Source organism: Micropterus dolomieu, linkage group LG18, assembly GCF_021292245.1.
Source record: "Micropterus dolomieu isolate WLL.071019.BEF.003 ecotype Adirondacks linkage group LG18, ASM2129224v1, whole genome shotgun sequence".
NCBI classification, from domain to species: domain Eukaryota; kingdom Metazoa; phylum Chordata; class Actinopteri; order Centrarchiformes; family Centrarchidae; genus Micropterus; species Micropterus dolomieu.
The window spans coordinates 20,962,936-20,989,815 of NC_060167.1; the positions used below are offsets into that span (position 1 = coordinate 20,962,936).

Genomic DNA, 26,880 nt, shown 5'->3' on the forward strand with positions numbered 1-26,880 from the left:
TTTTACTCTAAACTAGTCATTTGTAGCTTTCATGTTGGCTGCTGGGTCACGATAGATTTCTTTTTTTGTATCCATGATAGTACACACTGCACAGTAACAGAATACTAGAGAACATGAGGGCAAAATCCTAATTTAATCAACCAGTGGTACTTGAGAAACACCCGGGTTTGAAACCTTCCCCCCAGTCCAACATTTATTTCTGACGATCCTGCGGAGATTAAACCAGTGAGTGCTCCATGCTAGAAACTGAGATGCTAAGGACACATACAGCAATGTGAGTGACCCGTGACTTAAAACCAGAAACAAACTGATGAAACCTTTCATGTGAATTATATCTACTATGACCCTCTGCGGCTACCGTAATGATTTTGGGTGGGACTACATAAATGACCTCTACTGAAGACAACTGTTGTCACAGCCAATGAGAAGAAGAAGTACTTGTTCCCAGCCAATCGTCGTTCTTGGTGTTCAGACAGCTCTGCGCTCTCTGCTGCACTTGCGCAGGAGGTTGGTGGGTGACACGCGTGTGGAGGAAGTGCAGTGACAGGTCTGAAGCTGCTCCTCACAGAACCGGCTAAACGCTGTTATTTATTCTCATTTAAAAAATGTCGTGGCTGTTCGGCTTGAACAAGGGGCAGCCTGAAGTGCCTCCCGGTCTGCCGGTTCAGCCTCCACCGCCACCCCCGCCGGCCGGAGGCTCCAGCGGCAGCGGAGATAAACCCAAGGACAAATGGAGCAACTTCGATCCCACCGGGCTGGAGCGGGCTGCCCAGGCGGCCAAGGACCTCGACAAGTCCCGTAAGTTATCGGGAGGGCCTGTTAGCTCGGTGGCTGTCACCGGAGTGGAGGTTTCTCTACATTGTAACAACATTACTGCACCCCGAGAGACCCCAGCTCCTCTCTGCTTCATGGTGGTGGTCAGTGGTGCAGCAGCTTCAGTAAAGAGGCCCACACTCACAGCCAGCATCTTTACACATATGTTAATGTCATCTTTGTGAACTTGTTGGTTGCTTATGAGAACAACGCTGTGCTGCTCTCACCTTCATTCAAACTAGTGGACTCGGTTCAAAGGTCATCACCTTGCAATTTGGGTTGCAACATCCAAATTCCACATGTTCCAACCATGCATGCAATGGTTCACCAATTGCTTCCACCTTGTTTTGTGTTCATGATTTCACTTCACAAGTGAGTGGAGGTATAAAGTGGAAGAGATGTGACATGGACTGTCAGGAGTCAGTCAGACCACCATTGTTAACTGAAGATCTCCATGTTTGAAGCCATCACACCTTTCAGCTCTGTGTTGTTGCCTCTCTCCTCCACCCCAGGACATGCCAAAGAAGCTCTGGACTTGGCCCGGATGCAGGAGCAGACCACTCAGTTGGAGCATCAGACTAAAGTGAAGGTATGGCTGAAACACACATACTAGACTACTGATTCTGTCTTGATCTGCAGCAGGACGCCAGCACTTTTCCAGAGAATTAAGTTAATTTCTCTAGTGCTAATTTAAAACAACATCATATGATTAACTATATTTATATATTTGAGGGGTTACTGTCGCTGTAGTTTACAATATGAAAGTTAAACATAGGAGAAAATGGAGAATAGAAAAAGTATATACAGTAAATATTGCACATTATTTGCTATATATCACAACTATACTTTCTAATTATCTCTATGTATTAGGGCTTTAGGGAGTTAAAGATAACCGTCACACATAGTTTGTCAAAAATAGCAGTCACGTATAAATAAAGTGTTTATTTCCACTTGATATCTGTCAAGTTGTGTAATGCTACTACGTGAAAGTCTAATGTAGTCCCGTGTCTTTATACTTATGTGGCTTTTTGAGGACTTTCATGGCACAACCCAGCTGGTCATGTGGTTGCAGTGGATTTATATGTGCTTCTTGGGGTTGATAGATTTCTGGCGTCTTTTCTGCGCCCCTCTAACAGGAGTACGAAGCAGCAGTTGAGCAGCTCAAAGGCGACCAGATACGAATCCAGGGAGAGGAGAGGAGGAAAACTCTGAATGAGGAGACCAAGCAGCATCAAGCGGTGAGAACGGGAGCACTTTGTCCTTCTCTTTTTAGTATTTTTAAAGTAAAGGACAAATCGAAGTATATTGCAGCCCTGAACTAGACACATTTCTGTCCCACAGAGAGCTCAGTATCAAGATAAGCTGGCCAGACAGCGATATGAGGACCAACTACGGCAACAGGTGAGGCCTTCTCCTACATCTAGTATACAAGGCTTTAAAATCAGACGCAGTACCAAAGTTATTTTTTAAAAATATTTTTTCAACAGCAAGCCCTGAATGAGGAGAACCTTCGCAGACAGGAGGAGTCTGTACAGAAACAGGAGGCCATGAGGAAAGGTAGAGACTTCACCACTTTAACGCTAGTGACTGGGCTTTGTGGAAGGTTGTGAAGATGCTGAGCGGTTGTTCATGCATTTTGTCGTGTTTTTATTTATTTTATTTTTTTTCCAGCAACGATAGAGCATGAGATGGAGCTGAGGCACAAGAATGAGCTTCTGCGTATAGAGGCAGAGTCTAAAGCCCGAGCTCGCGTAGAGAGGGAGAATGCCGATATTATCCGTGAGCAGATCCGTCTGAAGGCTGCAGAACACAGACAGACTGTCCTGGAGTCCATTAAGTAAGACACACAGACTCATTTAAGATTTCACACTGTGGTTTTGCAGTGTATTTGTGGTTATTTATGTTCCCGAACCATGTAACTCTTAACTCAAAACTTCAATATCTAAAAACACTCTCCAATATGCCAGTATACAACCTATGAATGGTCAGTTTTGTATGTTACTGGTTAATCAACAGTTGCATCTTGCTGACAGTTACCTGGTATTTGGTTTTAGGACTGCTGGTGCTGTGTTTGGAGAAGGATTCAGGGCCTTTGTGTCAGACTGGGACAAAGTCACAGCCACGGTAAGACATCTGTTTCCATCCACAGTCATTTTACTACATAACAAGAGCTGCATTTGCCACTGATGGAAAGTTAGACTGGGTAAACCAAATGAGTCCTCAGAAATACAACTTCTTATGTAAAATAAAGGTTAGTTGGTGTAAACCAACAAATGCATGTATTTACAGATATAAGTAATTCACACAGACTGAAGCTTGTGCATTCATAAACGTTGTTACATTTTTTTTTTAATGATGGCTACCTTCAGACATCTTTGAATACTCACACATTCAGTCCTTAACAAAAATTAAAGCAGAAATGGTTAAAACAAGTAGAGTTTGTCTCCACATGTGACTTCTTCTACACGTGTTTCCATTTGCTAGTGGTGACATCCAATACACTCAAGTAGCCATATATTTCCATTTGACCATTTGGACTGTCTGTCTGGGCAAATCTGAAATGGGTTTAAATTGAGTGTTTTTCCCTTTTCTTGCAGTGAATAGTTTTTAAATGTTTCGTCTGCGTTCCATCACATCAACAGGTGGCAGGTCTGACCCTCTTAGCTGTAGGTGTTTATTCAGCCCGAAACGCAACAGGGGTGGCGGGACGTTACATCGAGGCCAGGCTTGGGAAGCCTTCACTGGTGCGGGAGACGTCCCGATTCACTGTGGGAGAGGCGATCAAGCATCCAGTGAAGGTAGCTCATTGGCAATTGATCCTTTGCTCATTTCGTTAACTGCAGATTATAATATGCTAATTATACATTTTCTGTCGCTCCATCTTAACTATTCAGACGGCCAAACGGCTGAAGAGCAAACCTCAGGACGCTCTTGAGGGAGTCGTACTCAATGTAAGTGGACACTGAAATCTTTACAAAGGATCTAACCGACATGTGGTTTTAAAGTTTTGTAACCGCTTGTTGCACTTTTCTATCTCTTAGCCTTCCCTGGAAGAGCGTGTGCGTGATGTCGCAATAGCAACAAGAAACACAAGGCAGAACAATGGCCTGTATAGAAATATCCTCATGTACGGCCCCCCAGGCACAGGGAAAACTCTGTTTGCTAAGGTATACCTGAGGAGGACTGAATGACGACCTGTGTAAACATTTACATAGATGCAAAGTAATGCTTTGTCTAACTGTGAGACATTTCATTTTATAATGAGTAGAAGCTGGCAATGCATTCTGGGATGGACTATGCGATTATGACTGGTGGTGATGTGGCACCCATGGGCCGCGACGGTGTCACCGCAATGCACAAAGTGTTTGACTGGGCTAACACGAGTCGACGCGGGTAGGCTACTTGATGTTCTATTTTTAAAAAAAAATACAAGCAGCAATTCTGTCCACTCCAGCTCTAATAAACAAAAAAACACATCATGCGTTTTTATCCTGTTACAGACTTCTCCTTTTTGTTGATGAAGCTGATGCATTCCTTCGCAAGAGATCCACTGTAAGTCTGCATGTATTGAATTTCCCAGAATCCCTGGATGTTTTGTCACAAATGTACCCTTTAAATTCTCCTTGACTTATCTTTAACTACATAATGTGCCTTTACGCTTGTTTTTTTGTAGGAGAAGATCAGTGAAGACCTCAGAGCCACGTTGAATGCATTCTTGTATCGCACCGGAGAACAGAGCAACAAGTAAAGATGTATTTATATTCTGTACACAATTTGGGCTAAAACCTTTAAATGTGTTGTACTCTTCGCTTCATTCTACCTTGCCTGTACCAACTTGCCGACTTCCCAGCACGTCTCTAAGGTGACTGATTTCTGTGTGCAGGTTCATGCTGGTGTTGGCCAGTAACCAACCGGAGCAGTTTGACTGGGCCATAAACGACCGCATAGATGAAATAGTGAATTTTGCTCTGCCGGGTCCCGATGAGAGGGAGAGGCTGGTGCGGCTGTACTTTGACAAATATGTGCTGGAACCCGCCACTGGAGGGAGGCAGTGAGTACAATCCCCACACAGCAACACAGCTGTTAATAGGCCATTGAAGCCAACCAAGTGAACACTAGGGCTGCATACTGAAACAAATAATTAGGTTTGGTAACTGTCTACTCACTCACATGTAGATGTATTAATTCTGAGTGGCTTTGAGGAGTCATAGTATTTGATGGAGTAATATAGATTCAGGCCCTTTTGAGATGAAGGCCATGCTGAGGCTTTGATTAAAGGGAGATCAGATGCGTGATGGAGGCTGAAAGGTGAGGAGCGAGGCACACAAAGACCCGGAGGCAATGAACTGAGCTCCAAAAACACAACAAAGTCAGAAAGAAATTGCATCTTGGCTAGCAAAAGAGTGGATGAATCATTTATTTTGTCCTCCTCATCTGTCTGTGTGTCTGTTTGTGCAGGAGGATGAAGCTGGCCCAGTTTGACTATGGTAAAAAGTGCTCAGAGATAGCAAAGCGGACAGAGGGCATGTCAGGAAGAGAGATCTCCAAGCTGGGTGTGGCCTGGCAGGTATGTGCCCTGTAGTCATTGTCAGTCTATAGCAGTCATCTTTGTTTAAAAACTGCAGTATAAATCTCAATATAAGTCCTTTTACTTCAAAATGCTACAATACTTTTCATAAAGTAAATGAATGTGTCTCATGTTCTCTTGTAGGCAGCAGCATATTCCTCTGAAGATGGCGTCCTGACCGAGGCTATGATCGACGCTCGAGTTGATGACGCTATCAAGCAACACCTTCAGAAGATGGACTGGCTGCATGGAGAGGCAGAGGCTCAGACCAAGACCCTTACACCTCCCCCAGCTGGGAAGACAGCAGGTGGAGACAAAATGGACTTTACTCTGCCCCTCAGGGAGGCACCTCAGGCCAAGAAGGTGATCGCTCCAGTCCTTGAGATGAATACAAAACAAGAAGCCTCCCCAGCTGGACAGGACTGTGAAGGCGCTGTCAAAGCTCAGCTGGAAAAGGAAGACAAAACTGGATCGTCTCCTCCAAAAGATGGAACTCCAGTTTGAGTTTTAGAGTAGTTCGGTGGGGTGGCCTCGATTAAGAAGATTAGTGTCCTGCTCATTCGGCTAGTCTGTCAGTCTACGTCTTAAAGTCTGTGGGACTGCTGAAGACAGATGAGTTCAGCGGGTTGGGGGGAGATAATCAGTTAACATTTCAAAACATAAATGACGCCTGAGACTCAGTCTAATATATAATGTATAGATTGTAAAAGTGTACTTGACATGGAAACCGGACTGTGTCTGTAATAACAGTATATAAGTGTTGTGCACAGTGAAGTGTCTGTTGAAATGATTAAACGGATCTGTTTTTTTATAAACAGTAACAGTTTTGGTGCTTCTTACAAACTTTTTGGGGTACAGTTGCTAAATTTTACAATGTTGCTTGGATTACAGTTGAAGACACTTGAATAATAAAGACAATTGAGTAAAAATCTCCTACAGCTACATTTTAACCCTATAAAATGCAGATATACTATTTGGAAAGATTAGACCTTGCAATGATATTGCTACAGGTTACAGCAACACAGTACATAACTGGAGGGGAAGGGTTAAGATTGGTTCTGCAAAACAAAGTCAAGGGCATGAAGCTGTCCGTCTTGAATAGGCCAAATGATAAAACTCCCTGTCAGACATAGGATGGCTCCATTAGGTTGTACAGGAACAGTTTAGAAAATCAATTAGTTGCAAGACTTAATACTCTTACTTGAATGGATACCCTTTCTCTGATGTGGACTGTAGGTCCTACAACCAGTTTAGATGTCAGATCTCCAGGTGAGCCTGTCACATGTTATTTCCAGTGTACAGCACCGCAGCAAGGTCACCTCACATTTGTCAAGGGAGGCAGCCTATCCATGATTAATATCTTACTGAATTTAATAAATCTTATGCAGATAGTAACAATATAACTTAAGATGAACTTACCCTATGTGAATTTAAAGTTATTCCCCTCATTTTGTTAATGTCACTATAATATAAGCCCACCATCCTGCAAAGGTGTCTAAACAAACATGGTCCCCTGAGAGCTGGATGTGAACTTCTGGACATTGTGCCTACTTTACTTTTGCACTAAACAATAAGACATAGCTGATAAATCTCATGTTTGGTATCTTAATGATTTATTACTTTAAACAAATGTTTATAAATATAAATTAAGACTTAATTTTACTCAATACTAACATTATCTTAAAGGTTCAATGTGTAAGTTTTAGTGGCATCTAGTGGTGAGGGTTGCAAATTGCAACCCACTGTCCAGTCTACCACTGCCCCCTCCCCTGTCAAAGAGCATAGGACAGCTACAGTGGCTGACAGGACAAAAGGTGTCTGAGACAGCAGAGAGTAGCCAGTCAAGAAATTAGTTTTTGGTAGATATATTAACCCTTAAGCAGGCAGAAGTGGAAAATTAGTTGTAAAAAATATTGTGTTATAACTTATGTTGTTTGCAACCAAGTAACACATTTCCAATATTTAATATTTTTTAATTCAGATGAGTTGCATCTCCCAGGATATGTTGCCCTATTAAGATCAATATAGTTAACATTAATGTTTCATTTCATGGAGAAGTGATATGTTCTTGTTTGTCAAAACCACTTACTCCACACAAACTTAAGTATAGCCCTCACAAGACACCTGTACCGAATGTGGCCAGGTTGGTGGGGACGCTAAAAGGAGTAACCACCACCAGAATCGAACCATCCGACAACCCCACCTGCAGACTTCAACCCCAGGAAATGCTCCATTTCTACTTTGACTAAACCTTTATACAAAGGCTACACAGGTTTATTGAAGTAAGACAGAGACGTGGCTCCAAAAGAATAACTTATTTATTGATAATTGTAACTGGAAGTGCCTGAAAAGAGGATGGTGAATAATACAAATAATCAAAATTACCATGGAATATGAAAGTTTACAAATTTGGCAAACAAGTTACTCATTTTATTTTTAACAATACACTCCCAGTTATTACTGATTATTGAATCAAACAAATAGACAGTGGGCCAGGGCCAGCTGTGGGGAGGCAATCTAAGGGTGCGCTCCAGAGGTGCATCAACTTAACCATCACAAGTGCCCACTGCAATCGAAAGTCACTGCAAACCGGTTCACTGCAAATCGTGTCACTACCAAATCGTGTCCCAGTGCCGTTAACACTACAATCAGTGAAGGAACCCACACTAGCGTGCCTAGCCTCCACCACAAGCCAACTACTAGAACCACTGAAAAGAACAAAACAAGAAGTTGAATAAAACACAATAGACCAGTTGGTTATATCTAAAATACAAACATAGTCAACGAGGGGAGTGGCGGTTGGAGGCACTACAGCCAGAGTGTACCAGCAACAATGGTTAAAATCTTAATTTAACAAAAGGCAAAACAGCAGCTGACAACCTACAATTAAAAACACATTAGCAACAGATTTATAAAAGTAAATTACAGTTACCTCAGGTAGTTATCATACCCTACTTACTCACTCATCCACCTAAATGTCACAGAGGGTTCATGTGGCAACTGACAGGCAGGGAAAAAGCAAAGACAGCGATGATGCTACAGCTGCCTTAAATAAGCTCAGCTAATGAGGGGGTTTGATCTGGGTGGAGCTAATTTGAGGCTCCAGAGGTGCATTCAAGAGCAAGGATAAAAACCTGTAAGCCTGCAGAGAAACACACCACTACACATAACTATCTTATTCTGTGTGTATATAGATCTTAAAATGGAAAATCGACAGTTTTAGGTACTGTGGATTGCTCATACAGGTACTGAACACCATAGTGACTCTTGAGGTACAAAGTGGCATTGCAGGCAGGTCGAGACTAAAGTTAGCTGATTAGCATGCTACCTTTAGTAAATATCACAACTATTCGTGACAACCACCAGTCATCATATTACATCATTTTGTCATTCCTTTCCAGTTCTATTGATATTGCAAGTTAATGCATGGGTGTTTTACACTATAATTATTATGAATTGCACTTTCTTCAAGATTGCACATATCAATGTCCCTCAATAAAAGCACTGTCACCTAAATCCCTTGGCTTTTTTGGACTTTTGATCCATGTCCTCCTCCTTCTCCTTCTCAGAATAGCTACCATCACTCGCTGACTCTATCTCCATGATTTCCTCATCTTCATCACTGGAGTCTGAGTCTGAGGAGCTTGATGGGATGTCCTCTATCACAGTGGTTCTCAAAGTGAGGTCCGGGGACCCCCAGGGGTCCTTGCGGGGGTTCTAGGGGGTCCCCACCAAAAAGGGGAATACTTTATTTTTGTTATAATTCTATCCATTAGTAGCACAGTGACAGAGTGTCTCACTATTTTGGTCATGGGTTTCATACACTTTCTGTAATAAAACATCTAAAAGCAAAAATCCCATCAGATAGGGGACCCGGAGACTAAATCTTATCAAATGGGGGTCTGTGGTCTAATTTGTGTTAGTTTAGGGGTCCCTGATGTGAAAAGGTTTGAGAACCACTGCTCTATCACTCTCATCTCTCTAACGTTAATCGCCTTTCTGCTGCCATAAAATGAGTTAAAAAATATGGTTATACTGTCATAATCTTCATACCTGATAATATCTGTTTATTAGGGATGGGAATCACCAGAGGCCCCATGATTCGATATTATCACAATACTTTTGTCACGATACAATATTATTGCGATTTTAAACATATTGCGATATATTGTAATTCATTACTTTTTTCCCAACTTCAAATGTGTGTCCCCAAAGGAAAACTTTTTCTCATGGACTGAAAAAGCAATTGATTTTATTATAATAGTATCAAAAAGTAAAATTCTCATGTACAATTTATATAATAAAAGATCAATACTTGACGCCTGTGTATCGATACAATATTGCCACGGAAAATATCGCGATACTATGCTGTATTGATTTTCCCCCCCACCCCTACTGTTTATGCAGTGTATACTAACATTTCCTCCAGTTTAAAACTAAATTTCACACATTGACCATTTTTTACCCCTAATCTGGCAATGTATCTCGTGGGATACATATACATTAAAAGTTGCTGAAAAACTCCACAAACACAATGACACCATATTTTCTTCATCAGCATATTAAGACAATACTCATATATACTTTCATCCATCCATCCATCCATCCATCCATCGTCAACCGCTTATCCTGCGTACAGGGTCACAGGGATATACTTTCATTAATATATATATTTTTTCTACTGAAAACAAATATGTGTAATATGTAATTACATATGTCATGGTCAGCATGTCCTGCACCTCTGGCGGCCACGGAGAATTTTGATCAGGCTGACTAAACAATAACAGATAAATTGAACCAAATCATGTGACCAAGATACTAACACCAAGCAAGACTGTTGATAAATGATAAGTTGATTGGGTAAAAACCTTTAATCATGTCCTCTAGATGATGTTAAACAGTGTGTATCTCCTGGTGCACGTTGGCTGCTTAAGGGTTAAGAAATTATATTTACTTAATTATTCAGTAAAACCATGTTATTGCGGCTTGTCCACTGACAGATAATATGGAAAACGTAAGCCAAGAGTGTGTCACTGTTTCTGCACCACAGCATTATAAACCACATAATAGATAAAGTTTATACAAACATTGACATGGGATACACATTAATTTTCTCTGTGATTATGGACCATCGCCAAAAGTGCCCGCCAGCAATAATATCTGGCAGTGCTGAAACAGATCTCAGTTATGACAGCAACAGTTACTCACATAATCAATTCCTCTTTAGTGGTTTTGTCTGCAAACTAAAAGAGCTAGAACGTTTTTTGCTGCAATACTTTCTTTCGAGTTGAATTGATAGCTTTTACTATGAAAAATTCTGAACGACATTAAAAAGAGTCTGTAGCTTGCTTGACACAACTTGATTTGCAGGCTGATCAACATCCCTCCCCTCCTGTGACCAATTGTTTGACTGTTTAGCCTACTTTCAAAATAATAATAATAAAAACTACGTTAACGTGTGATAAAATAATTGTTGGCGTTAATTAATTAATGCTTATATTCTCACCCCCCCATCTAATCGTTGAAAAAATGCCTCAGATGCAAAACTTATTTTCTGACACCTGGGGCCCTATTAGCCTACAGAACTGTCCTATCTTAAGTCTTAAGTTAAGATAGGAAGAGTCAAAGATAGGATTTTTCTCAATTTGGGCTTTTAATTACTGTTTTTTGGTGGTTTTTTTTTTTAATGAAACATAACCTGAAAATGGAGCAGAAACAACAACCATCACTGAACTTCAAGTCAGATGACTAAAGCTGATGATACACAGAGCAACTTTTAGAGCAATCGTGCAGGGCAACGTTGCCGTCACTGGTAATGAGTAAAGATTATTACCGTAATCCCCTTCCCCCACCACTCCGCCACCCACCCCGCACCGCCACTATGCGTTCAAAACATAGTCGAACTTGCCACTAGCAAGATTGCCCAGCAACATTGCTCAAAAAGTTTCCCCGTGTATCATCAACTTTAGAGTTGTTGGTAACCTCCGTCGAGAAATCCAAATCCACATAAGGCTTAACTGGGGAGATTAAAGAGAGAGAGTGGGCTAAAATAGTGGACGCAGTCTGCGCCGCATAGGGTAGAGTGGGGTAAGACGCCCCCCCTAAGCTCAATGTCTATTTGTTGACACATAAAATAATATTTTATAGGGTTCTTTTATATCTTGGTGATGGCCATGCTTAGGGTAACATAATATAAAGTAAAATAAATACCTATAGTTGAGAAAATAATTTGAATTTAATCAAATGTAAATTTTAGGAGAAAGGCATTTTTCCCAGCTAGTGGAGTAAGATGCCCCCTACTATGGGGTAAGATGCCCCCTCCCCCCTATGGTGTCTTATGCATCTTACCCCAAACATACTGATCTAGCATTTTACTACTTTAACCAAAAACTATAAAATCTTTCACTCTAAACAATTGCATAACTTAAGGCTCCACTTAATGTAAATATACATATATATATATATAAATTGAACACAATAAAAAAAATGTACAACTTATTTTAACTGACAAAAAAATTTGATCAAATTAGGTCAGAATAGCTTTCAAATAACTTAAATAATTGTGATGAAACAGAGAACATTATTAGTTCAGTGAGACTAGGGGCAGCCAGAAGAAATGTTTTTTGTTAGAATTACCATGGGGGCGCGTCTTAACTGAGGGGGCTTCTTACCCCATGTTACCCTATCTGGCACCCAGTGGAGCGCTGATGCTGTCCATTTACAGTGATATGAAGACACAGGCCACTGTAGTGTCCAAAGAGCAGATGAAACCACTGGTGGCTCCTCCTGTGCTCCCTCGCTGACCCCGGCAGAAACCCATAGCCTACTCTTCTCGGGAAAGTTAATAATGAAGGTAAAAAAAAAAGGGCTAATAATCATAATAAAGGCTGCGGGCTAATGTCATCATGTTTTTCGTGTAGGCCTATTTCTTGAATTTAACGATCTCCTCCTATCAAAGACTTGCATTAGGACCCTTTTGTTACATCAAGCCTTTACATTATGTTTCCAATAATGAGTATTTTATCATCAAATCAATTTACATTTATTCATTTAGCTGACACTTTTATCCAAAGTGACTTACAATTGCTAATGTTATGTCAGAGCAACTAGAGTGTCTTGCTTAGGGACACATTGGTAGATGCGTCACAGTGGGGGATTGAACCCGGGTCTCTCGCACCACAGGCAGGCATCTTATCCACTGCAGCATCACCACCCAGAATCAAATTCCGCCTGTTGACATTTTGTTGATTTTGTAAAAGCAATTAAAGAGCAACCATGTGGATTAAAGGACTTAGCAAACACTACCTGGTGGAAAAGTAAAAGTTAGGACAGCTTAACAGTTATCCTAAAATTAGGAGAGTTTATTTAAGATTTTACGAAGTTAGGATGCTTCTGTAATAGGCTACACTTTTCTTATCTAAAGTTAGGAAAGGAACATTGACTTAGTAACTGTTAATCTGTAATGGCCTTTTTCCTAAATCAGTTCCTAACCCTTATTACCATGGTTACCAAGCAGTTAGGATAGGATCTGCCAGTTAGGACGTTTCTGTAATACGGCCCCTGCTGTATATTATTACTTCTTGTTGTTGTTCTTCTTCAAATGTGCGTATTCAGTGTAGTGATGAGCTTCTACACTGCCTGAATTCTACAAGAAGAGGAACGTAGTGGCGAATTGCGGTCTGTATAGCCTGTTTGTCCATTTTCAGCTACTGTAGAAACATGATGCCGCAACATGGCGACGTCCATGGAAGTGGGGACTCATGGTTATGTAGATAGAAATGGCTCATTCTAAGGTGATAAAAAACATAACAGTTCATTATATGAGGTCTTTATTCACCAGTGAAAACAGTTATGGATCTTATACTGCATTTCTGTCAATAGATCCTCAGAAATATTACACACTGGGTTCGTCGGGGGTTGTAACCCAGTTGGCAACCAGCGGTGAAGCTCATATTTGTGTTAAGGAGTAAAATCAACCCACAAGTAAGATCAGACATTTGTGTGATGCTGATCTTTATAGTTATTGTCACAGTAACTTGCCAACTATGGCAGTTTTCCACATGAGTCAATTGTAAGTTGAGACTGTAGAAAATGGTCAGAAATAAGATTGCAAAAAGCTAAATGATAAGGTAAATGGTTGAAACAACCAGTTTCTGTCACTCCAAACGGCAGTAGCCTAGTAGGCTACAAATGTAAACCAAAACTACTAAATGATACCATTGAACGATGAAGCCATCCCATCTATCAAAGGGTACTTAGGCAAAAAAGATTGGAAAGCCCTGAGATCAGATCCTACCCATTAATCCTCTTTCTTCAATATAATCAAAGAAAGGTCTACTGCCGGATCCACTCAACAGGTTTATTCATGTTTTTATATTTATTCCAAATCTTGTTCATACTAATTGCAATCCGTGATTAAATGCACACCAGACTTATACTGTAAACTTATGCTGTTGTGCTGTTGAACGTGACCTCTTCTTTCCTTTCTGTGTTTCAAAATGTTGAACTGATTTTGTACACTCCGCAATGTCCTTTGAGGTTAGCCCAGTAGTTTCTTTAACAGCTTCCGTCTATCTGTGTCTCTCCAGCCAGGACTTCACTGCGCCACACTACTGTCTTACAGCTTGTATCTTATTTGCTTTTCCAATAGAGTTTTTGAGGCTGAACCATACACTACACTACCGTAATCAAGCCCAGGCTGAAGAGAAGTTTGCCCCATTCAGCCCCACTCAGGCACCTCATGATGTTTATGACTTTCTGACACTTTTGCACTATTTAGTTAATACAATTGGTCCATGTTAACATCCGCAATGCTCTTCCATAAAGCTGCAGATTCATGTCAGGGAGAGGGAGAACTGTTTTCCTGGTTGAAACTACTATTTTTGTTTTCTCAGCTGAAAATTTAAATCCCCACTTGTTTGCCCACTGCCCACAACCTTGTTAACTGCTTTGTGAATTCTCCCATTAATCATCAATATATTCTTTCCCCTGTTCCATAGTATCGTGATCTACCAATATCTGTTTGTATTTGAGAAAAATCATCACCATTGATGATCAATGGTGATGATTTTGTGGGGTTCTATTTTGATAATTCATTTCCAATGAATAGTTCTATCTAACTTAAAGTCCTTTAGTTGACATCCAGTAATCTTTAACTCACAAGTCCCTCCTTCCACATCACAAGCTTTTTCCACAAAAAAATAACTAACTAATTTGAGCTTTCCTTTTTTCCCTTTGTCTTTTTTATGCTTAATTTACCCTTTAACGCTTGGTGTATCTATTATTGTTTATTTCTGCAGAGGTAGGTGCCAGGTTTTGATAAAGGAGAAAGCAGATGACATCTCTGGCTCTGCTGCATTAATTCTGATACTTTTTTAACACTCTAAATTGTGAGTCAGACAATATTTGCAATGTTAAATAGGTGGAGCATTCTGCTCTTTACATTCCTTGTAAGTTGGTATGTGGCCTCAGGTCCATAGATAGGAACGCCCTAATTGATCTGGTATCACAGATAAAGAAAAACATTGCATCTCTGCATCTTTAGAAAAACTTTCCTTAAGAATTCAGACTGGCAGAGCCACTAATATCTTCTTACATACTTTTACTGCGGGCCTTTTATATTCTTGAACTTTTATCATTTTGTATCCTGGTTGCCTTTAATATTTTCATTATTACTATGGTTTTTGCTTATAATTTACGGATCTATGTTTGTTTGTGTCCTTTGTCTTTGATTTACTTATGATTATGAAGCCCTTTGTAACTTTTTGGAAGAGTTATATTATTGTTATTTTTTAAAAGTTACATTTTCTCCGCTATAGTAGTGTTTGGACTTCTTTTATACAGTCAGGTTTGGACTGAGGTGGCCTGGGATTTAGACACCATATAATCACATCACCAGCTTGAGTCCACTAGAGACCTCTGTTGCATGTCTTCCCTCATCTCTTCTTCATTTCCTGTAAGCTCCCTACTATACACACTCTCATAAAATTACAAAATGGCCATGTCGTGTTGGACTCAGTCAGACCCGTAGGGACTATTAGGCTATTAAAAAGAACACAGCACATGCAGTAATTATTGCATTTAATCCACATTTTTATCTTTCTTTGTCAATGCTTTCATTAACATTATGGTGCACATCTTGTTTGATGTGCACCGTGTTCTCCTCGGGGCCCTTTGTGTGTTTTGGATGTAACTGCTTGAATGAGAATTTAGGCATCCGTGACCAAAAACCCCCATCTGTAAAGAAAGACAGGAAAACTGGGCTAAAATACAAGAAAAGATCAACACTTTATCCCAAAATGCTCCTGATTCTTTGTAATTTTACCACTAATTTATAGTTTTCTGTTTTATTTTTGGGGGGTTATTGTTATGTAAAATTATTTTTGGTAAAGTTAAGGTTAGGTTTTCTTCCTTTCAACACATCACAGACCAAAAACAGGATTTATTTTTGTACAAAAAAGCATGAATTTGCTGTGACACAGGGCTAAAAACTTTCATTTATGAGAACACTATAGTTAAAAATATATACATGTCTCATATATAACAAAGGGCCTAGCTTCAGGAACCCCTTTAACTTTCATTTGGCTTTTTACTCACCAGTCATTTGGTTTGTCCTCCAGCATTTGAGCTCTGAATGCCAAACACTATCCAGCCAAAGCAAGAACCAGCTGATGCAGAGGCCCAAGAGCAGTCCAACTATCACGTCCTTCTCCTGCCTGGTCATGATGTCACTCAAAAAGTAGATTTCACTGGAATCCACCCCAGCTCGGTCCCCGTTATATGGAACAACATGATAGACTTGATCGCTGCAGCAGACAAAGCAGTAACCAGTGGTGGCGGATTTGCACATAGAAAAGTAAAGAGACACCAGCATCAGTGGACAGAAATGAACCCATGATGCTGAAACATGATATAGGAGAATGTGCATTTTATTTTATCTGATACCAAAATCTGAGATCCTCACTCCCCTGTCGTACATTGAACTTACTATACTAATATGAACTTGTCTCAATAGATACAGTTTGTGGTTGTTTGGTGCAAATGTTTCCAACATGTAAAATTTTTAAGAAAGAGACACAGCATCATTTATTTATTAATACATACATAATAAAGTATAAAATGTTTCATCCTTCACAGGCTATTAATTTAATTTATTAGCAGAGGTGGTAATCCACCCAGATCCTGACACATCTCCTCTTGTGATCAATTAAGTTTGTAAATGGCAGCAAAAAGCTACAATAAATAAAAACTTTATTTCTGTTTAAACCACTGAGTGAAATAATCATCAAACTTTAAAATACATGGCAAGTATAGGCCTATGCTGTGTATGTGTGTGTAGGCCTATATATATATATGCTACAACACCCAGGGTTCCTAGTGAGAAATCATAACAAATGCTGTGTGAATTCAGGATTACTGAAACAGGAGCTCACTGTCCAATTTGATTGAAATCAAAGCAAGTTTTCGAATAGCCTATAACGTTTAGCGTGTAGTTTGTCTCACAAAACCAATATAAACTAATATTTTCTACACCTAGCCTACACTTGGATTGTAATTTACCTTCCGCAGGTGCAGGCGCAGACACCGTCTTCCCCTCGCGTTAACGATAAGATGAAGTTGTGAAATCGGTCAAAAAGCGCGGTCATGTCCGTGAGAAAAGTCAGTCTGAAACAAAAAAACTGTCGACAGAAATATGTTGATAAACTTTACGATCTGACACTAACGTTGGTTTTTTCTGTCACAGCAGAAGACCATGAAATTAGGAACATCATTGTGCTTTCGTGTCCAGACTCTTCACTTTAAGCTGACATATTGACGTTAGTGCTCTTCAAGACAACACAACGGGGCTCCCGGCAGCTGTATGTGCCTTAGCTGACTGGCGTGCTCAGCTGGGGAAGAGCTGGTAATGGAATTTCAGTCACAGGTACTTTAACAAACCAGTGTTTTTTTGTTGTTATTTTGAACGAAATATTATTTTTATCATTTAGTTATGAATTAATACGTGTTCATGGTAACGTTTATTAGTTACCGTGGTGATAACGGTTTAAATTCGAATTCCTTTGAATTTGAGTCGCAGTCTAACGGTCGGTTGGATAGCGTTACATCCGGGTAACGGATTACTACTTGTCTACCTATTAATTGATATCTAGGTAGAGTTATAGAGTAATTAGTTATAATCTATTAGGACAGACTCCATTCTACACCGATAATTCACATGTAGCCTACTGTCATTATGCATTACCCAGGTTTACAGCTTTATTTAGAACACCTACACACGGTTTCTGTCAGTGAACCACAAGTTGGAGCTGCAAATGTGAATTAGCTACTATCCAAAGCCAAACTAAGGACATTATTTACATGTTTTTGCCTTACCCGACTCACCTATGGAAATATTTTAAAATAATCAAAATGTCCTTGCTTGTCCACAGAGGCCTATAAATCTAATCTGAAAACATCCAGTAGCTTGATAGTGGTCCACTGATGTAAGTGCAAATACTGTCATTAGCCTACTCATTTTCAATCTTACATTAATGCTGTTACATAAAACCACCATGAACTAAAAAAACTGAACGAAATGAATTAAATATCAAAAAGCAAATAAAGAGTCCTGCCATGTTTCTTAGAGATGTTTCTTTCTTTAGTGGATTCATATGTACATACAGAAAAATCAGGCACTCTGAGCTGAGCTCGCAGTTTGCAAATAATTACAATGCTTCAATTCTTTAACATTTACAAAAAAAATACTATGCCCTGAAAAACAGCATATCCAAGTTTAAATATGAATCAACACATTATATTGGAAACACATTGGAGGAGAGCCTCAGAGAGGTCTAGGTTTGGTTATTCATTATTAGCCCACCCACTTTAACTTAATCCTAAATAATCTATAAGACATGGTCGCACAAAAACACTCATTCAGTTCAATTAATTCTCCCCTGTCTGAAACACATTTACACTGTCCCAAGTCAGAAATAAAAATCTGACATATGCTTAAATCAATTACAATTATAGATCTGGAAAGAAAAAAAATCTGCATCAATATGCTGTACTGAACAAAATCAGAGGGACTTGTAAAGGAGTTGTTGAATCAGGGGTGTGGGTGTTATGGCTCTCCCTGAGGAGACATGGTTGAGTGATTTCACTGGACAGGGATGGAGGGAGGACCTTGGCCTGACCTTGATACGGAGAAATAAAGGCAGAGCAAGAGCAGCGAGTCTGTCCTCTGCATAGAGGAAAAACCCATCATCACCAATATGTCCGACAGCAGCCATTTGTTAGGTCCTGACCCTAAGCTGTGTGTGTGTTTTGTGTGTGTGTGTGTAGGCACACAATCTGTATGTACTGTGCGTAGATGACTGAGGAATACAAAGTGTGTGTGTGTGTGTGTGTGTGTGTGTGTGTGTGTTGTTGCTTGATTGCTTGTGGTCTGGGCCTGTGTTTATTGCAAATTTCTATTGTGTATCAGTAGAAACAGACAGTGTGAAGAAAAGGCCTGTTGCTCTTCTCCTCGAACTCCTGTAGGAGCTCATCGATTTCATTCTCCATGTCGTCAGTGTGCTGGATCTGCAGGGGTGGGGGAGGAGGCACATTAAACACAGTCTGCACACACACATTTGCACCAATGAACTCAAATCAATCTTTGTACTCCATTTATGAAACATAGCACCCTTTCATAGCACTGGCAGCATTGTCATTAGGTGACCACAGAATCTCCTATTTGGGAAATATATTGGATGGCACATTATGCACACTAAAAGACCGTTTTATTCATATTACTTATGGATATAGATTGACTGCATCATTTTCATTATTAAACCACAATGTCATCAATAACTCAGAGTGTCTGTTGCACTCTGCCCTCAGTAGGAGACACTCACACATTGACACAGCTCACAGATGAGGAAAGCACCCAGCGTGGCTTCCTCGTGGTTATCCTGAATGTCTACGTTGATGACGTGCACAGGCTGTAGAGTCTCCTGCTCTCTTGAATTTAAATCTGGGGAACGATAACAGATTAAAAAAAGAAAGTGTGTGTCATACAATCAGAAGTGTTGGGAGTAAAAACTTGGTCTGCGCAAATAATTGAGGGGTAGGTGTGCGATTGTGTATGCCCACAAAAAGAAGCACCAAAGCAGTGTTCTTGCAAGGGGCTCCGCATGATCAACATATCTCTTCAGTAATTACACATTTCTTATAAGAAGCCTCACCCTCCAGCACTTGGTCATAGACTCTCTCTTCACAGGTGATCACCAGGTCAAACTTATCCTTGCAGCTCTGAAAGCGCTCCGGCTTTGATTTGATGCGCTTGTTGCGGTCCAGCATGTGCAGGATGCCGTTCTGTGTGTATCTGAAGAGTGGGGAGGTCAAGGAGCACAGCAGGAGCGAGAGAAGCATTTAAAAGTAACACAACACATTCAACAGACTGTTAGAGACAGGATCTCAGTCAACAGAACAAACAGGCCAATACCCAGTGAGCCTGTGTAAAATAGTAAGATATGCACCTGCCTCTACGAGACTGTATATTTTGTTATGGGAAACATGCTTCAAATGGCGTCACTAAGTGTTTGTATTAGACAAACTCCAGCCCCCTCTAGTGGTGTCTAAAGCCTACTAATCCTTAGCGGTAGGTCTGTTGAGGGGGAAAAAAAAAAAAAAAAAGATGACAAAAGAGGTAAATAGAGGAACAGCATTTTTGCATAATGTCAGTAAAATGTTAAACTTTTGACTGTGATCAATCCATTCAGCAAAGTTTTAATATTAACATCATCAACAAGCCTTACTGATAATAGCAGGCCGACATGTGTTGTCCTCACCACAAATGTAATTATTCACTCCATGTTTCTAAAACAAAGCCAAAGTGAGTTTATGTTGCCCCATCACTACATGGCTATCCTGCAAGACATGGCCAAATACATGAATAAAAAAAGACCAACCACTATGATGAATTGTCTATAGCAGTGGACTATATTTTCAAGAAATCCAAGTCACAAGAATACAACAAATAGTTGAGTACAATTTGTAATACAGATTTGACCTCCCAACCTAATCTGGTAAAATTTACACCTCCAATATAGTAACATCATTAGCAAAAGCAAGCAATAATTTGGTGAAGCACATCTATCCTACTTTTGAGCCTGGATTTTCACTTAAGTGGCCTATTTACCCAGAATAACTGAAGGAACAGGCCTACATTTGGCCTAGTCTACAAAGTTATTATCTGAAAGCCTTAAAATATATAACAAAAAAGCAGGTTCAAATTTAGATCGCTCACTCACTGGAGACATGGATTATTTGAACTACATCAATGAAGACCAAAAAGTAGCACCTGTTACTTTTACTTAGTCAGTACTCACTGACAAGAGCAATAATGTTGATGAAATCAAAGACATTGTGGAAATCACTTACTATTGCAGATTTTACTTCAGCAAATTCCAGGCTATTTATAATGCGTTCCAGGTTGCATGTGTGTAACGCATGTGGTTGTAATAAATGATGTACTTTCTTGGGGGCACTATAGCCAATAATATAAATACTAATAATATTTAAAGATGTGGCTCAAGAAGCCACTTCTTCAAACAGGATGAAGAAGCCTATTCCTTGTTTAATGTATTCCCTCTCCGGGAAAATTGCCCATGATTTATACTTGTTAAATTCCCTGTTGGTTGTTCTTTCAGTCACTGTCATCTACATGTGACCACTGGTTTTCTTTGCCAATAGTTCTCCTGTGGTTGGCTTCTTCATACTTTCTATTTAGTTACAGTTTGTTTGTTAAAGTAGTGTTTATTACTGACACACCAGTGACAGTTAATAAGAGCAATTGACTACAAAAGACAAACAAGTCAGATTTTAAATTGAATACTAGCAAAATATATTTTAAATTTGTCTAATTTACTCAAACTGCTAAAATATCTACTGTGTCTATGTTGAAAAACACAGGGAAACTGCAGTAGCGTGGAACAACAGCATTAACATTAAGACCCTCACAAATACAGACAGTTTATGATCTTCACCAAATTGCACTTACTGCTGCGTGGCTGTTGTATTGCAAGGTGTCTTTCCATCCTCTGTATTTTATAGGTTTAATAACAAAGCATATATCTGTGACACATTTAAAATCCCTGTACTTGATTTACCCATCGGTGTGGTCCCGTCTGCTGTGCCGTTCAAATGCCGTGACACTTGCATCAACTTCCACAAAGATTAATATCAAAACTAGGAGTGTACATGGGCCATGATTACTTATCTGGCTTCCAGCATACAGTATGTGCGTGCATGTGTGTGTATATAAAAGTGAGTGAGAACGGGATACAGTTCCTTGTCCTTGCGGACCAAGTCGTTGTACATCTGTACATATGTCGTTTTGAAGTCATACACATTTGGCTTATCCGGGGCAGGACCGGGTAGCTTCACATGAGACCCTGTCCCAAATGAACGCACGTCAAATCCACGTTTGCTGCAAAGACGAAAAGGACAAGACCGTAAATTACATACCATTTCTGGCAACACCACTAGATACAAGAAAACATTAGTACATAAAAGCAGAATGCAGTAATCAGCGTCTTTCCATTCCTTACGTGCAAGGAATCAGCTTTTCAAAGTGTCTCCACATACAAGCTCTAAACTGAATGTTTAATGTTTGGTCACAGGTTGAATTAAGACATCACTGCACACTAAAAGAGCGTAGGCCCATTTCCAGCTCGTCCCTCCTGTACTGCGTCAGTCAGTCTAAATGTTTACTAGGCAAGTGGGAAGTGACTGACAACCCCAAACCAGCACACACTTGTAGTTTTACAAACAATTAAGTCTATATATAAAATGTCTAACTGGGATGTGGATGAGGAGACTGATGAGAGATGGTAAGCTTCCCGGTGTTGCTCAGCTGCAGTTGCTCCCTTCCGGAAATGTCCCTAAAGGGGGCGCTCTTGTCAACATATGGGGGTGGGGGGGGAACTACATAACAAGTTGGGCCGGTACAGTATTTCGAAAGCCCTGAATCTGTTTGAAAGCAAAACATGTTTGGACCATTACTTTAGGCACTCGCAAACCTGAAACCTAGTCAAAACGTTTCAAGTGGGTCGTAGCCCCCCGTGTGACACCCGGGAGGAGCGACCCCATTGTTAACTGCGTTGAGGCCCGACGGACTGCCTGTCACTGTGTCGACATGGCTCGTGGCCGGCTCAGAAAACGGCTCGGTACCGCACAGATTTGGTTCACTTCATGATAGCTTTTTCCTTTTCTTCTCGTCCCGGCGGCTCATCTTTACCTGAGGATATTGTGCGCTTCCATACTGCGGTTCTGGTTGCTCGAGCACACAACCGCTACACGCAGCGGGTGGCTCGGCATAGCGACTCTCCGGCTGAAGCTAACCGACACAAGCTGTCAGAAACTAAATACAAGTAGTCAGTTAGATCCCTGTGAGACAAAATAAACAAGACAAACCCTTTTGTAACACTAAATAATAAAACCGTACGAGTACAAATACTGTGCGATTGGCTCGTCTTCTTTGGAAGCAGGAAGTTAAAATGGCGGAGCCCCTTCAGTTGAATGCGGCTTTATCGAGTGATGTCACTTCAGGGCGGAGCTTTCTGCCGTCCACGCTGAAAGATGTAACGACGTAGACATGACGTCTATAAACAAACATGCTGGGAAGACTATGATTGTCCTTCTAAGTCATATTTTACTACAGTAAAAGTGGCCACGAGAACACCCGGGGCAATTAAATAAAAATATCGCAACACTCGTGAATCAAATCTGTTGACACAGCTGCTGACACAAAAAGCAAAACACAACCATTACCTCAAACTCTTAACTAAAACACAAGTAGACACCATGTTACACTGTTTTGCAAACAGGCAGTGTGGGCCTACTCGTAATCCTATGCAATATTTGATTATATACTTATCTCTTTATATTAATAATTGTTTGGTAGCGCTCTTTTAAACTACCTTGCTTCTTCATTCATAAACAGTTCTGAATAGCAACTGCATATTTCTAATCTTCCTATAACTTTTACCTCTATGTTTTAGAGATAAAGGTGTTGCTTGGTTTTGTGTTACTCCATTTGTAAAGTGTGTATAATGGCAGCAACATGGTTTGTTTGTTTTACTATATCATATTGTGCTTTGCAGTGTAGACTCTGAGATGACACAAATCTGCATACTATTTATACTGCAGTAACTCTCTCTCTCTCTCTCCCTATATATATATATATATGGATATCAGTGTTATGACATTATGTTGAATGTATCATGATAGAGGCTACATAATGCCCATTCTCTCCTCCTGATCTCCTAGTATTTTCAGGATACATTTGTATCGAGTTTAACCATCCAGAAAAAGCTAAATAATGGGATCAAGCCCCATTTTCTCCTATAGGGATTGTGTTTATATAGATATTTTGAATTCCAGTCTGTTGTTAATTCTTCTAAATTGTCCTGGGATGTGAAAACCTAACACACACACACACACACACACACACACACACACACACACGCCCACAAGGAGAAAAATAAGAACAGCTGTAAAGTATTACAAATGACCTCATGGTACTTTATTCACTGACAGCAGGACATAACGGCATTCTCAAGATGTTTGGCACAGTATGTGGAGATTGTACACAAGACTGGATTGCCCTTCACAAAATGGTACAAATACTGTACTGCAGACCTAAAAGCAAAACTAGATGGTGTGATGATTTAGTTAAGTGGAAAAATGTAAGTCAGTAAAGTTCACTTTTTCTTTGTCTCTCAAGGACAAGCAGGACACATCTGGGAACTTTCACAGGCTGCACATTTAGCAAAAACTGCTGTTTCGCATGTACTCAAAGCCACCGCATTTATTGTATTGCTGTTTAAATGCTGCCAGCAAACAGATTGACGGACTCAATCACAGACAACCTTGAACAAAAACATAACACAGTAAACTATTTTATAATAGTAAATGTAGATTACCAGTACTATTGGTTCAGTGCACTCTTGCAGAGGTTGACAAGGCATGTAATTTGCAGAGCCACAGCAGATTGTGCTTCAATTCAGTCATACCAGGGTGTGTAGGCCTATATCATATTATGCTGCTGATTAAAAAAAGGACTATTACTGACAACAAGTCACTGTGATTGTGAGATTAGATCGTCATGGATGTTAAATGTAATGATTTATTTAGCGGTGCATCTTGGATTCAGTGTAACATCAGTGATGCGAGTGAGTGTGGTAGGAGTATGAGTGCTGTGTCGTGGGGCTCATGATGTTTTCTGTGATATATGCCACCAGCAAGCAGATGATGACCAGCATCACGCAGATGGCTCCCCCCACCGTTGTCATGGCGATGACAATGTCCTGCATCCCAGATGGCGGCAGGGTAAACTCCACACAGTCCCGCTGGTCTGCCCTCTGGGCTGGGTTGGAGTGGACCAGAGAGCGGAGGCAGATGCGGTAGGGGATGTTCTCATGCAGCTCAGTCAGGAGAAAGTCCCTGCAGCCAGATCCAAGATGGACACCAGCACACTCAAACTGAGTATAACTTCCGTTCCACCAGCAGCTCAACTCGTAGCCTCCCCGTCTGTGGCGGCGGCCACTGAAAACAGTGTTTGATCTGAGAGTTTCCCCTCTTGTTAAATTAGTCACAGGATCCATCCTGCTCTTCTGATCGGCTGCAGGCTCTTTTGTCTTCACGTCTCGGCCAGTCATCGTGGATTCTCCCTCATGGGTCCACTGTAACAGTACGCTGCCATTGATAAGAATATTTGCCACCAGATTCCTCAATGACACCACTGTCCTGCAGTCTCCCTTGCGGCACTTGTACCCAGGCAGAGTGTGTCGAAAACACAGTTGGCCCCCAATGCCTCCCTCAATCACTCGGTAGGCACACAGCGGAGACACCCCATCGTCTGGGCTCCAGCTTGGTGCCCTGCCAGACCTTTCAGATGTCACAGTAGTAATATTGCCTCTGCTGGTGTTGAAAGTGAAGCCATTCACTTGGCCTGTTACCTCCTTAAGCGTTAGCGATGGCCTACTTTTGTGGCTGTCATTGCCATAGTTGGAACTGATGTCAGTCTGTTTAAGCCAGTTTTGGGGCGTCTCCAATTTTTTCCTGCCTCTCACCTCCGATGTTGTTGTTGTTGATGATGATGAGCTGCTGGACCCAGCTGTCTGGTGTAACGTGCAGAGCAGGAGTGCCGATAAGGCGAGCAGGGAGGGTCGTTGTTGGCTTTTCATCTCACTTCCTCACGTCGAATTAATTTCTCTCACAGTGGATCAGATGGGCGATGGTACACGGCGGGCTGGTGTCTGCCATACGATCAGCTCTGCCTCAGTGCACACAGACGAAATCCCTGTGAAACAGGATGTCCACGGGCGAGAGGAGCGGGTATGCATCTGCGACAGAAATAACATTTAATCATGCGGCCATCCTGGCAGTAAGAGATCCGAGTAGTGACCTTGCAAAGGATAAGCGTGCATGATTAAGTTATGGACGCCTAAACGGCGATAACAGTCACCTCAGCGCAGCTTCCGACTCACATGCATTTCTACAAAATCCCTTACTTGTTTCGGTGGGACGTGAGGACTCCGCTATCGTGCTATCAGATTTTCTTTCGTCTTCCTGTCTAGCTTGACGTAAAGGCATTGATGCCTGCTTTGTGAGAGTGCACGTGGAGGAGCGCGCGCCGCGGAGTGCTTGCGAGCGTGGGTGCGTGCACAAAATATTTGTAGTCGTCAGCAGTCGGTTTGTGAGTCATCATCCCACGTAGTGCTCTGTCAATAACGGAGACAACAACCAGAGTCCTGACAGCACTGTCCGATGCATCCCACCTGTGCTGCTGCAGCTGCAGGCCCCTCCCTTCAGATTAGGCCGACCTGTGACATCAACACCTGCAAACCGTTTCCATAAGAATGTGCCATCTTTTTCTTAATCTTGTATTAGTTTACATTTAGGCTTTATGGTCACAGAGAGCCAAATAGGTTTGAAGTAATGATGCTTAGATGTGCGTAGGCTGGGTTAACATTTACAAATGAACAGCCTATCTTATTAACCTTTAAAAAAGAAATTATTATTTTTGCTCATTGTTTGCATAACTGCTGGTGATGATTCAGATCACAATTGACTCAAATTTACTTTTTAATATGGAAAAAAAATCCTAACCTCAACCCATAAACAAATGGTAGCCTACCTATAGCCTAAATTTTCAGATTAGAGTTTTGAAATATACTTAAATAGGCTATTAAATATTGGGGCAATTTTCTGATAAGGTCTATGGCTACCTACCTTTCCCTGTGCTTTTAGACATAGTTCAAATGCAGAAACAGAATTTAAATTAATTTGGCCATTGGTAAAGTGACACCCACGAACCGGAGAATACATCGTTGGTCTCTTTCTGTATAATTTGCCATTGATTGTATTTAATGCTTTGCTAAAAGAGATGCACCATACAGGGTGTTGGACGCTTATATAAACCTGTATTTACAGATTTTTCTAGTTTACATGTCCATTATATACACTGTATA

General features: G+C 40.8%; 4 protein-coding genes across 5 annotated transcripts; 1 reads left to right on the forward strand and 3 right to left on the reverse strand.

Moving 5' to 3' along the window:
• The first annotated feature begins 431 nt into the window (after window positions 1–431).
• Window positions 432–6,201, forward strand: atad3 (ATPase family AAA domain containing 3). The gene is made up of 16 exons (XM_046075794.1): window positions 432–798; window positions 1,326–1,402; window positions 1,950–2,051; window positions 2,155–2,214; window positions 2,301–2,370; window positions 2,485–2,650; window positions 2,868–2,937; window positions 3,456–3,611; window positions 3,708–3,764; window positions 3,855–3,980; window positions 4,082–4,206; window positions 4,314–4,365; window positions 4,487–4,557; window positions 4,697–4,864; window positions 5,272–5,380; window positions 5,525–6,201. Exons 1-16 carry the CDS (start codon window positions 606–608, stop codon window positions 5,882–5,884), a joined length of 1,962 nt encoding a protein of 653 aa, XP_045931750.1. The 5' UTR covers window positions 432–605; the 3' UTR covers window positions 5,885–6,201.
• A 9,242-nt stretch (window positions 6,202–15,443) lies between these two features.
• On the reverse strand, window positions 15,444–17,377 carry LOC123987181 (transmembrane protein 240-like). Its single transcript, XM_046075848.1, has 4 exons — window positions 17,157–17,377; window positions 16,940–17,058; window positions 15,977–16,185; window positions 15,444–15,616 (listed from the first exon to the last, which is right to left on the reverse strand). The coding sequence occupies exons 2-4, from the start codon at window positions 17,023–17,025 to the stop codon at window positions 15,474–15,476; spliced, it is 438 nt and encodes a 145-aa protein (XP_045931804.1). The 5' UTR covers window positions 17,026–17,058; window positions 17,157–17,377; the 3' UTR covers window positions 15,444–15,473.
• A 618-nt stretch (window positions 17,378–17,995) lies between these two features.
• On the reverse strand, window positions 17,996–22,967 carry ssu72 (SSU72 homolog, RNA polymerase II CTD phosphatase). The gene is made up of 6 exons (XM_046075835.1): window positions 22,851–22,967; window positions 22,644–22,766; window positions 21,690–21,833; window positions 19,588–19,727; window positions 19,258–19,376; window positions 17,996–18,943 (listed from the first exon to the last, which is right to left on the reverse strand). Exons 2-6 carry the CDS (start codon window positions 22,721–22,723, stop codon window positions 18,842–18,844), a joined length of 585 nt encoding a protein of 194 aa, XP_045931791.1. The 5' UTR covers window positions 22,724–22,766; window positions 22,851–22,967; the 3' UTR covers window positions 17,996–18,841.
• A 934-nt stretch (window positions 22,968–23,901) lies between these two features.
• On the reverse strand, window positions 23,902–26,152 carry fndc10 (fibronectin type III domain containing 10). Of its 2 annotated transcripts, none has more exons than XM_046075818.1 (2): window positions 25,921–26,152; window positions 23,902–25,752 (listed from the first exon to the last, which is right to left on the reverse strand). In XM_046075818.1, the coding sequence occupies exon 2, from the start codon at window positions 25,591–25,593 to the stop codon at window positions 24,568–24,570; it is 1,026 nt and encodes a 341-aa protein (XP_045931774.1). In that variant the 5' UTR covers window positions 25,594–25,752; window positions 25,921–26,152; the 3' UTR covers window positions 23,902–24,567. The 2 variants fall into 2 exon arrangements, with proteins under 2 accessions (XP_045931774.1, XP_045931775.1); XM_046075819.1 differs by having other exon boundaries at window positions 25,875–26,152.
• Window positions 26,153–26,880: the final 728 nt, after the last annotated feature.